The sequence below is a fragment of the Vanacampus margaritifer genome, chromosome 1 (genome assembly GCF_051991255.1).
Source record: "Vanacampus margaritifer isolate UIUO_Vmar chromosome 1, RoL_Vmar_1.0, whole genome shotgun sequence".
NCBI classification, from domain to species: Eukaryota; Metazoa; Chordata; class Actinopteri; order Syngnathiformes; family Syngnathidae; genus Vanacampus; species Vanacampus margaritifer.
Window position 1 is genome coordinate 17,105,725 of NC_135432.1, and position 12,360 is coordinate 17,118,084.

Sequence of the window (12,360 nt, forward strand, 5' to 3'; positions counted from 1 at the left end):
GATTTTTTTCTGGGTATGTGTTCAGTCTTTGGGGTGTACCAGTGTTTGTCTTAGAGCAGAGATGGCCAAGTTCGGTCCTCGAGAGCCACTATCCAGCCTGTTTTCCATGATTCTCTCCACTAACACACCTGATTCATGATCAGGATCGTTGTCAGGCTTCTGCAAAGCTTGCTGATGAGCTGATCATTAGAATCAGCTGCGCTGAAGGAGGAAGACATGGAAAACAGGCTGGATAGTGGCTCTCGAGGACCGAACTTGGCCACCCCTGTCTTAGAGTATAAATAATACCATAATTGGGTTCAGACTACAGCTCCCCTATCAATTCTTTGGGCACAAACTCCTCAGATGAGAGGTGAATCATCTTCTCAAGCAGCCTGAAAAGTTCAGTTGTGATCGATTCAATGCCCTGACAATATAATCACCTGGATGAATGAGAATATTAACAGATCATTAAAAGTAATATTTACAAAAGTATAAATTACTTAATTTGTTTAACTTCCTCCATAGTCCATCTAGGAAATCTGGGAGTTTGGTAGGGAAGCATTTCCTTTTTGTGCTTTGATGGTTGTACTGCTTTACAGTATTATTAGTGTTTCTGTAAATGTTGCTGCTGTGACTTATTTAATTTCACTCACGGGATGAAGAAAGTAACAGTAAATATCTATTATACACTGTGTTCTATTTTTCTAGGACAGTAGTTTTTAATCTGGGTTAGAGCGAACCCCGGTCAGTCAGTCTCTCAGAAGTTAGGCAGAGGTCAAGAGTCAGACACACATCCGATCAAATGATCCATGTGATACACCCCACTTGGCCATCATTGGCGGAAGGTGATCACAATACATTGCTTGGCCTATATATTGTGCAGAGAATTCAGTGCGCTCAGCCGTCAACTTGTGGCTGTTGTGATTGTATGTCGTGTGATTTCTTACCTCTTCATACTAACTAAATCTATACACATTTAACAGAACACATTCTGGTGCCTCTGCTGTTTTGATTGTACTGTATCTGCTGCTTCTGGGTTTGATATTTAATCTTACTTGACTCATTGAGCCATTTTCAGCAGTAAAAAGTTAATATTTTGTCTATAGTTAAGTTGATAACTTCACTATTTTTCATAAACAATTAATATGCTTAAAAACGGAATTTGCCACTTGCTGTCAACTGAAGATGACATCACCTGTGCTGAGGAAAATGGTAACAACCAATCATGGCTCACCTGTTTTCTGGGTTTGGTCAGCAAACTGAGCCATGATTGTTCGTTAGCTATTTCCTCAGCACAGGTGATGTTATCTTCAGTCGACAGCAAGTGGTAAAATTAGTTTTTAAAGGTATTAATTGTTCATGAAAAATAATGAAGTTACTCATTAATTATAAACAAAATATTATCTTCTTATTGCATGGCACGAGTCAAATATCCCTTTAAGAAAATAGCGGTGGTTGTTTTAAAGTGAACTTTAAATATAGCGTTTAGTTATGTGATGGGAGTTGGCGTCTTAACAGCTGTCAGCCATGTGTCGCAACAGTAACATTATCAGTTTTGGGGCAAATTTGTATAGATTTTGGGTCCTATACCTTATTTTATTTGACACTTTTCAGCAGCAAGTCACATATTATTATGCACTGTCCAGCATAAAGAAGCTTGTTTGTGTGACCATTCCAAAGACAATGATGGACTACGTTGTGAACAAGATCTAAGAGTAGACAACCCTACTGTCACCTTCCCTGTGCCACAATGGTGCTCTTTTGTCTGGATATTTTTTTTGCAAATCTCAATTCAAAATTGGTGAAATAAGGCAGTCCGGATTATTATACCTACTCTACTGCTTGGTCCAATGGACTGTGGTATGATCTTAAGTCACTAATTGAATATTTCAGTCATGTTTAAATGAATTTCTTCATTCGGTACCATTCTCACCTCATTAACCTTTTTTTGTCCTGGTGAGGGAGCAGGACTGTGGTCATTGCTGTCAACCTCACTGTCGCTGTTGCTGGCCTCACTGTTGGCACTGGCACCACTGGCATGCCGCAGCTTCTTCTTCTCATCTCGAGCCTGACTCTGATGTTTGTAGTGCAGCACCGCCTCAAAATTCATTACTGCCCAGGCGTGCCAGGCCTGCCAAAAGATGGTACAAGCTGAGTCAACAAAACAAGGCAACAACTGGAAATGACTTCCACCATGATGACGGCTCATGATGTAATTTTCCAGTTTAGGGTGGGACAAAAAGTCTTCTAGGGGTGAACCAAACAAAGCGTGAGTTTGTGTAATGTTTGCTGGGTTGTGCAACCACCTATTGAAAGGTTTAAAGCTTAAGGGAGTTGGCAAGGACGTTGGTTAGGAAGCTGAGTAGGTGAGTCAAATGCAAACATTCCGTAGCCTGAAGCATTGGCTTGGACCAAAAAAACAACAACCCCTGCTCTCATTTCCGGGACCGCAATTTCGTGAACTCTTTGATACACCAGAGGATGCACTTTTAATGTATCCATCCACTTGTCTATATAAATGGGCCATGCACCGACTGAACATAAACGTTGTTAGGAATTAACTTCTGCTGACACAGCTGTATTTTTTTTCCTCTTTTTTTTTTTTACTGTGGCCAGTAGTGGTGTAGTGGACCTTGGAGAAGTGTGTATCCTCTAAATTTGCAAAAAAATCTGTCATTTGTACTTGCTCACAATCAGGGTTGGGAGGGTTGCTTCCTTTGTATTCCGTTACAGTTACAAGCTACCTGGTAAAAAATGTAGTTAGTAACGTAATCCATGTACTATAATATTAAAGTAATGTAACTTGATTACTTTGGATTACTTTTGGAATACGCCAATACCGAGTATGCTCATGAAGACAAAATAAAAATAAATATCGCCACAATATATATTCTATACAATGTGACCTTGCTATTTGTGGGTGATAGGGAGCCGGGAAGCCTACAAATAGCAAAAATCCTTGTGTAATTAAAAAACATGTAGGCTATAGATTGGTTGATTGATTGATTGATTGATTGAAGGCCATATGCTGTTTTCGAACTGTCACTGAAAGCAACCACACCTCACAGTTTAGACAGACGGATACAATCGTTATACAATTCATTCCAGTCACAAGTTTGGCCGTGTATATGTTGTGTATGATGTTTAAATAGTAAATTGGTGGGAGAAAGATTTGTTTGTAAGGTGTAACTCACATTAAAGTTGTAGGCTAGCGGGCTAGCTAGCAAGAAGCTACAGCGCGCAGCATGCCGCTGGACTCTCAGCTCAAACTTTCGCTCCTTCAGCAAGACGAGTAAATTCCAGTGAATACCGGTTGACATTTCCTCCTCCCGTCCGTGAAGCTTTTTCAAACTGCCCGCATGTGGAGGACACGACTAGTCAGTTCATTCGTCCCCACTTCCCCGATATGTAGCAACGATCCCACTCGCGCGGCCGTGCGCGCTCTGTCTCTTTCTGTCTGTGTCTCTCTCGCACTCTCATCGTAGAAATTGTAATCCTTCAAAGTAATCCCCATTTTTAATAAATGTACCTGTAATCTGAACAGAAGACAGCAAAATACCTAATATTTCCCCCAAAAATTATTGTAATTTCTGGACTATAAGGCGCACCTAACTATAAGATGTGCTCGCTAAATTTGGGGAATACTCGAGTTTGTTACGCATATAAGCCGCACCCGACTGTAAACCGCAGGTGTTTTAATGTTACCGCACCGGGTTTCCACTACTTTCTGTTCCATAATGAGGGCGCAAATTATCTCACTCTCATTCTGTCTCTCTTACTGTATTTGGGCTCACTTACTTTGTTTTGCTCTGCCTGACTCTCTTGCGCTTTCTTTATAGTGCGCCCCATTGTTATCTGATGGATATGCCGCACTTTTGCATTAGCCACAGGGTTGAATGCAAGTGAAAACTGTAGCAGCTTGTAGTCTAGAAATTACTGTACATCGCCATGGTGTCAAAAGTAAGATTTAACCATTAAATGCCTATAGTTAACTGTGGAAGGGCTTAAAATACCGCAATAGATCCCCTTTAAAATCAACTATAAAACTAAACCAGATCATGTATTTGGTGTGTAACTGGCAGCGCCCACCCTGGGGATTGAACCCACACCATGAGCAAGTCTCCAGTTTATGAGCGCAAAGTGCTTCCGTTGAGCTAAATATCCAGCCTGTCATCACAGTTCAGGACATTATTTGAAGGATTATTTTCCCCAGCTGCCTCTGATGGGCTCATCAGTACTCATACCTAAAGATAGCCAACCTAATCAGTGAAGGCAGCAATCAAAGGTAGAGGAGGATGGGTCATGGCTTCACCACCTTGAGTAAAAAATGGGTACCGTAATCTTAATCTTGTCAGCAAGCTTATTCTAGCAGTATTTGTTCACAAATACTACCAGAATATATCTTGTACTTCTTCCGCTGATACGTTTGCAACAGACTTTTTTTTAGGTCGGACCAATCAGGCGTTGTTTAGGGCGGGTCAGGCAGCTGTGACGAAACCAGTAAGCGCCGATGCCCCGCGGGGGAAACAAACAAACCTAACATGGACGAATGGACACTGCAATTAATTCTGCTCTTGCAGAATTACTCACCATTTCCTTGTTGAATGTTGAACAGCGAGAGGCGCTTCATGTATTTTTATCTGGTAAAGATGTTCGTGCGCCCGCGCGCCCCCCCACCCCCCTCCAAGATGAAACCGAAGATGACATTTTCAACCATTGCCATAATTGGTCAAAACAAACGTGCAAAAGATGTCGCATCGTCCAATCAGCTTGAAGTATTGTACAGCAAGTCTCTCCTTTCCCAACGGATCTGCCGAGTGACGTTCCAGATTGATAATGTGAGAACTCCCTTGAATGAATTACAATTATCAATCCGGCTATTGCCAGGTTAGGGTAATCTGGCTCACATATATTTCTGAATGGTGTACATCACGGGGAATTAGAAGTGGGTATACACAATGCTGACTGAAAAAGTGTGTATATGCTGTGTACCATGGACGACACAGCTGGTGGCCAGAGAGGTCAAAAGAGAATGGTTAGAGTGTAAAGAGCAGGGATGGAGCTGACCTTGTACCAGTTGCGGTCGTGCTCGGTGGAATGACTGTAATACTGCAGGACTTTTGGAATGGTGCTCTCATTGATGCCCTGAAGACTAAGCTGCCACTCTCCCAGCTTCAAGAAGCATCTGTGCAAAGGAAAGAAAAAGGTCCCATAAATGATTCCATTCATAAATAATGGTCTCTTTTTTTCCGATTACATCAGGAAAAAAACCCATCCATTTTAAAAAGGGACATGTTTAATTTTATATGCACTTGTATGACATGACCGCATGAGCAGTAAAATGGTAGTACTGAGGATTATAATTATGATGTTGCAGCTTCTAAAACGTGATAAGTAACATTCAGAGCACTAAGGACAGTTGATCAAAAAAGGAACCAATTCTGTTTTGACTTTGGGAGAAGCAAGGGGGCATTTTTAAATCTCTCTGTAATAAAAACTTCACATACGTGCTGAAAGGTTTTGGGAGTACATCCAGAGGGTCTACTTAATTATCCAAACTGCTTTTTTCTTTAGTTACATGGAGCTCTGCTGTATTGTACTTCATCCATCAAGTTCTGGATGGTAATACGTTCACAAGCAAACTACTGGTGTCTGGCAAAAGCTGAATAAAAAATTCACACATGTCAAACTGAGCACTTGGTACACATGGTGTTGTCATCCCTTCGATCAAGAATCCAACAGTCTAAGGCCCATTTGCAGAATACCTAAACTAAATTGTTTTTATGGAGATTATGTAATTTCTCCTGAGCACTTTTCCGTGCAGGCATGCAGTCCGGTTTCACGTATCAATGCCAAAAGGTTTCCTAAAACTGCAGCAAATGTCTAACAGGTTGACTTTTGGGAAAATAGCAGAGGGTGTGTGGACGTTAGGGGATGTCAGAACTAGGTGTGATTTGGACTGGTGATGCCAGGTTACAGAGCTTAGTCACACTAGATAGGATTCGTCTGCGGAGGGATGTCCCTGTGATTGTGTGGACACAGTGTCGGGCCGAGCCAGGCCTGTCCCATACCGCACATCCAACCTGTATTATTTAAAGTGTGTCAGCTTGGCTGGAGGGAGCCTGTCCTTGTCTGACAAGATACTGTTGTTGTCACTAGCATATATTCCTCAGACAACTAGCATCCCTCTTGGGTGGGTGAAATGAGTTTTCCAAAATAGCCCAGGTCTTTTTTCAACTTGTCACGCTTTTCTCTGTTTTGATGTGTGACTAATAAGAAGCAATGATCCATGTCTGTGTATTTGTGCAAGGAGCCGAGCCAGAAGGGAACTCAGAGCAGATCTTGTCAAAAGCAAAAAGCGCCTATTTGTTCTTCTTGATCAATTCACTTCACAAACCTTTGTAGATATTATCAAAAGGATATGATCTCATATCAATTGATGTTCGTGTGTACAGCAAACAAAAAATGAATCAAGTAACAGATATTATACATACTACAAATGTAAAATGATATTCTACGGTTGCACTCAAATCAGCGCTTCTCAATTATTTGCTGTTACCCTGACAATGAGCACACAACTGCCACCTATTGTAGTGGGTGTGCAATAACACCTTATTCTAGTACGTATGAAAGGATCACAGATACATGTGCTTTTCTTTTCTTTGTATATTACAAAGTAGGAATCCAGTGTCACGGTACGTGTGGTAACTTGTTGGGGTGCAATGTTTTATATTAATACTGCAGTGTCCAATTCTGTTTTATATTTGTGTAACAATTTAGAATGGAAGTATTATCTCTATTTAAAGTAATATTCTATTCAGAGCAGGTTTTTGCTTTCCATTTTCCATTACTCTGAATCAGAATCAAATCTCCGTAATCACTGACAACCAACAATCTGACAACACAGGAAGACCATCGGAATGTTAAGCTGACAACATTTTGAAAAAGATTTCATGCTGTGCATGGTTTCCCACAGTGAGCTGCACCTTTCTGCCAGAGCTGTCAGTCAACCATTCAGTGGGAGGCGTGAAGGTGAAAAACCGACGTGTTGCGGAGGAGACACACCACAATCTGTGACATTTGACGGCATGGTGCCATGTTAGGGATGCTGATGAGTGGCTGTGCGTAATAGAGTGCGAAAAGGGGCTAATTTTGTGTTGCAAACATTTACTATTCAGTCACTCAAAGGGTCTGGCTCACCTTGAAAAAGACCCTAGAAATGAAAGGTACTTTTTAAAAGAGGAAAAAAACATAAAGCTATATTTTCCTTCAATTAGCATGTTGAGTTTGACTTTTGGCTGATGTGGCTATATGACAGTTGGCACACCAAACAGCATTAATAATGTAGACAGACACAGCCTGTCAATGAAAATAAAGAAAACTGACACAAATGATTTGAACAGTTATTAGCTCAAGTATGCCTCCTGAACATCTTTCCATATGCACGGGGTGTTGCGGGACAAACCTTGCCATCAGTTTGTGAAGCTCTTGTTTGTGTTTTTGGTCTTCTGCTGCAATAGCATGCTGGGCTTGCTGCTGCATCCCTTGCACAAAATGCTGCATATGCTGGAAGGCATCAATCTGAAGAAGCACAAAATGAAAATTTTATTTAAAAAAAAAAAGAGCGAGGAGGGCTTTCTGACCTTTAAGTGTCAATCTGAACCAAACAAAGAAACAAAAATAAAGATGGAACAGCAGCAGAGAGCAGGGCAAAAAATTGTAAATGTAATCTATTGTGAATTAAAAAAATACTTTCTTTATAAACTGAACTCTATATCATTTACTCTTTTTTACTGCTTATCCTTTTCAGTGTCACAGATGAGCAAAAACCCATTTTAGCTTACTTTGGGCGAGAGCCGAGAGGCAATGTAAACCTTGGACTCATAGCCAGTCATTCACACACATTCTTGATTTAAACTAACAGATGTTTCTGCAATGTGGGATGAAGTTAGTGCTTGTTTTTTAGGTCTTTAAAGCTAATGAAAACATTAAGAACAAAATAAGGTGTAGTAAGATCACCTGAACAAGCAAAAAGGTGAAGAACATAGTCTGATGTATTGCGATTTTTTTTTCTTTTGTAGAATTGGCCTATGCACATATATCCAAGCATTTTCTTGATACCAAAACCCTTTTTTACTGTAACTTCAACATTAGTTTATTAACTACTATCCTTGACTTCAGATTGCAAAGCTGTTTTTCCATCATTTTTTTTTCTGTATATGTAATACTATGATGAGACGATTAAACATTTATATGGTTTCAAAGTCATAATGGCCCTCTGAAGGTAACTGTAACTATGATGTGGCCCATAACAAAAATTAATTTGACATCTGTGCTGTATGAGTACACACAACTACATTCATTATTATTTACTTCTTATTTGCCAAATTTAAAACAATTACTCATGAGTCTTAGTTTTGTTTTAACTTTGAAATTACATGGGAAAAAAAAAAAAAGTCTCAACTCTCTAGTGAATCAAAGTTTCTCTGCAGGACTTCAATTGCAAGGAATTTATTGGAAACAAAATGTTTTTTATCCAACTTTTACGCCATAAATCATAAACCGCTGCTCTTGAACGACTGACTCATGGACGTCTAACGTTACAGGCTGTCTTAACAGTTGTGATGGAAATATAAAAGTCTGCGGCCGTAGGCCGACATGCAGAGTCAAACTGACCGAGCCCAGACAGGATGTGCGAAAATAATATTAAGTGGTCACAAGACTGATAGCTTGAAACTTCCAATTCCTTGTATTAGTGTATTTCCATTAAGAAGGGTGACCAAAATGAGAGGTTGCTTGTGCTTACCTTGCGGGCACTCTTCCACATATACTTCATATAAGCATAGGTGACATGTGGATGGGCTGTGGGCAGTGGATGATCAAGTTGCTTGGAGGGGTCTACACCCAAAAGAAGAATCAGAGTCTTATGGGCCAAAGCCTGGAGAGAGGGCGGCGAGAAAGTAAAAAATGGGTAAATGCATCACAGCAGGATGAAGAACAGTGTCAGGAAGGTTATAGACAGTAAAGGCATACACCACCTTGTGTGTCATTTTGGAAAAACTTAGAGGGCTTCAGACCTTATAGACAGACCTTCATTATATAACGGCCATGACACAACTTTAGGGAAGTGGGCACAAAAAAGTTATGAGGAAGCTTTTGGGAAGCAAAGAAGTTTAAATGAGAAAAAGAACAGTCTTAGAACTTGAGTCATTTTTTCCAACACACTGTATTCACATTCCCCATTATGCTTGCCATTGCTTTCACTTTCAGTTACATCAGAGTTAGTCATTCAAGCATGTTGTCATTTAAGCATGTTGTGGGGTCGTGTGTGTGCGTGGCTGATTGTCTGCAATACTTTGCAATTAATGAGAAGAACAGTGAGGCAAAAGATGGAAAATACTTGAAATGAGCACACCCACAAATTAAGAGACAAGATTAAGAGACCCTTGCCGTGACCATGGTCCAAAAAGGTTGAACAGACTTCATATTTGCATTTTTGAAAGCAGATTAAATAAAATACATCATTCCACTCGTGTTTCACAGGATTATACAGAATTGTGCACACATTAATTTGCCATTCTCATCTTTTGGGCTTTAAACACCACCACAAAAGTTTTGAAACAACATGAACAAGAACATTTTCAGCTTTAATTCCAATTGGAGTGTATTTACATCCATTTGTCTCACACTTGTTTAGGGACCAAAAGTAATGGGACAATTGGTTGTTTAATTGCTCAATGGCCAGGTGTGTATTATTCCCTCATTATCCCAATTAAAAGAAGCAGATAAAAGTTCTAGATTTCATATCATGCATGCTACTCCTATTTGTTATATGTTACTGTCAACTTGCTGTCATATCGAAAGACCAAGACCAACCATAAACCTCAAGCCATCATTAGGGTAAAAAATCTAAACAAACCCATCATAGACCTACCAAAACATTAGGTTTGGCCGAATCAACTGTTTGGAACATTCTTAAAACGAAAGAACGCTCGGGTGAGCTCAGCAACACCAAAAGACCCAGAGGACCACAGAAAATGACTGTGGTAAAATGACCAAAGAATTCTTTCCCTGGTGAAGAAGAAACTATTCACAACAGTTGGCCAGAAGAGTAAAAAATACTCTCCAGCAGGTACAGTATGTCTAAGTGTGTAAAAGACAATGATCAAGAGAAGACTTCACCAGAGTGAATACAGAGGGCTCACTACAAGATGTAAGCCAAGAAAGCCAGATCGAAAAAAAAAAGACAAAGATCAACTTGTATCAAAGTGACGGGGAGACAAAAGTATGGAGAAGGAAAGGAACTGCTCGTGATCCAAAACATAAGAGTTCCCCCTCATCAGTAAAGCATGGTGGGGACAGCGCTTTACAGTGCAGACGGACAATGACCTTCAGCATGTTGCAAAAACAACCAGAGTTTTTAGGTATTCTGTTGTTTGTTGCAAATAAATCTACATTTTTTTTATTTTGAATGAGAATACACAAAACAGAAGTGTGTGGCTGCTTCCGGGAAATGTTCTTACCAGACGTCCACTCTTGCCACAGAGGCTGGCGTATTTCAGCCACGTCCTCATATCCTCATGGGGGCTGATCACCAGTGACCTGACCATCAAGATCCTTTGCCAGTCCTCTACAATACGCTGACAACCCTGAGAGAAAACACACGCACACACAAAGAACAACAAAAAAAGCACAAATTAAATACTCTTTTGTTCCTGTCTTTGAAGCCAGGCACCTACTCTTATCATTTATGTTATTGACACAAGAGAGCTGTATAGTTAAACCTCTGGAGGCATTTTCAACACCCCCACACGTGAGTCTGGTTCCATGCGCCAGAACAAAAAACAGACATACACTTTTATGTATTTTCAAGAACTAATCGCTGGCATCCTCTGCTCTGACATGATTTACATGAGGAAGGCAGTATTATACATTCTTCTTTTTGCATGAAAGAGCAAAATTGTGTAACTCAATATTTTAAGTCTTGCAATAAAGCGATGACCATATTTCAATCCATTTTAGAGATGGGCAAAAACCTTGTTGTGGCAAAGTTTCTGAGGGGATCTCAATTTTTACAAGTTTGAGTCAACTTGACAGAAACAAACGTCTGGAAAACCAATCATGCATGATAATCGCCTACAGATTAAGGCGCAGGCTACTTAAAAATAAAATAAAGTAGAAGGCGTAGTTGAGGAGTAGGACAGGGACTATTTGACAGATGCGTGAGGTCAATCGCAAATGAATCATTATGATCAGGAAAAAAGGCTGTCTGTCCATACAGCTCTGGTGTTGGCATTATAAAGTCAGTGTATTTGCTCCGAACGGTCCTCACAAAACAAATCCCATCTTTTATGATTGGAAAAAAAGGTAGTCTGATCAAGAGTACCTACATTTTACTGTGGTAGGGATTCAGTGTGTCTGGAAATGCTCTCTTTTCAACTGTTAGCTCTGAAAGCTTTGAAAAGTCACAGAAAGGAATTTGCCAGGTGCCATTGCAAACCGTGAGAAGAAAACGGATAGACCGGGATGAAACAAGCTGCTTTTCAGTTTGAAGTAATAGTGGTGAGGAGTCAACCTTTGTCAACAGACACATTCAAACTTCAACTCAAATAATGAAATTATTCCCTGACCAAATATGAGAAACCAACAACACTTGTCCCTCACAATGCTGGTTGATATTCAATTGAAACATCAGATCACACATACTTCGATTATAAATTGAAAACAGCGAGCACAACTCTTAGCACCAATAAATACTACTACCTTGATAGATAAAAGAAAGTTAAGTTTGACTTGCCATAAAACTTGTCCAATTCAGAGACAGAGGAGCATGCTTCCTGATACTTTTGCGACTATAAAGTTTGGCTGGGAAACTACTCGTGTACCGTTGTGCGCACAAACTGTATGATGTTTGGCATACAATGAGCAGCAGTAGTCTTTTCAACATCTGATGATGCGTTTAAGCTTTAACACGTGAGTTCATGTGTGTGCGCGCTCCCATACATCATATGTTGAAAGGCTGAGGTTACCTGAAGCCTCTCCCACCATGTTTCCCTAATGATGTCCCTCCTCTCAGGCACGAGCTTGTATTGGATCACCTCCTCCAGCTCTGACAGCATCTGGCACGACACCATTGCCTGGGAAACACATGAACGCATTTGCTATGATATAAGCATTTAAATTTATTGGGACAAAATGCCATAAATGTACAATACAATAGTCACGTGAACATGTGTGGCTGTCGCAAGAACATGACCATTACCAGCTATTCACATGTCAGCTTTTTGGAATTGGACACGATACTGTTGAACTTCTAGAGAAGTTGTGCACCCCTGTGGTCATATCTGGTATTCTATTACCATTTTGTGCAAAATAGGC

The 12,360-nt window shown here is 40.2% G+C and overlaps 1 protein-coding gene across 1 annotated transcript in view; it reads right to left on the reverse strand.

Annotated features, from left to right (window-relative positions):
• The window catches only part of mtor (mechanistic target of rapamycin kinase), an 83,288-nt gene that overhangs the window by 16,713 nt on the left and 54,215 nt on the right, over positions 1-12,360 (reverse strand). The window contains exons 34-39 of the mRNA XM_077578547.1: positions 12,012-12,119; positions 10,506-10,631; positions 8,789-8,920; positions 7,448-7,563; positions 5,050-5,167; positions 1,916-2,113 (exon numbers count right to left, since the gene is read on the reverse strand). Of these exons, the coding sequence (XP_077434673.1) occupies positions 1,916-2,113; positions 5,050-5,167; positions 7,448-7,563; positions 8,789-8,920; positions 10,506-10,631; positions 12,012-12,119 (798 nt within the window). The remainder of the gene's footprint in view (positions 1-1,915; positions 2,114-5,049; positions 5,168-7,447; positions 7,564-8,788; positions 8,921-10,505; positions 10,632-12,011; positions 12,120-12,360) is intronic.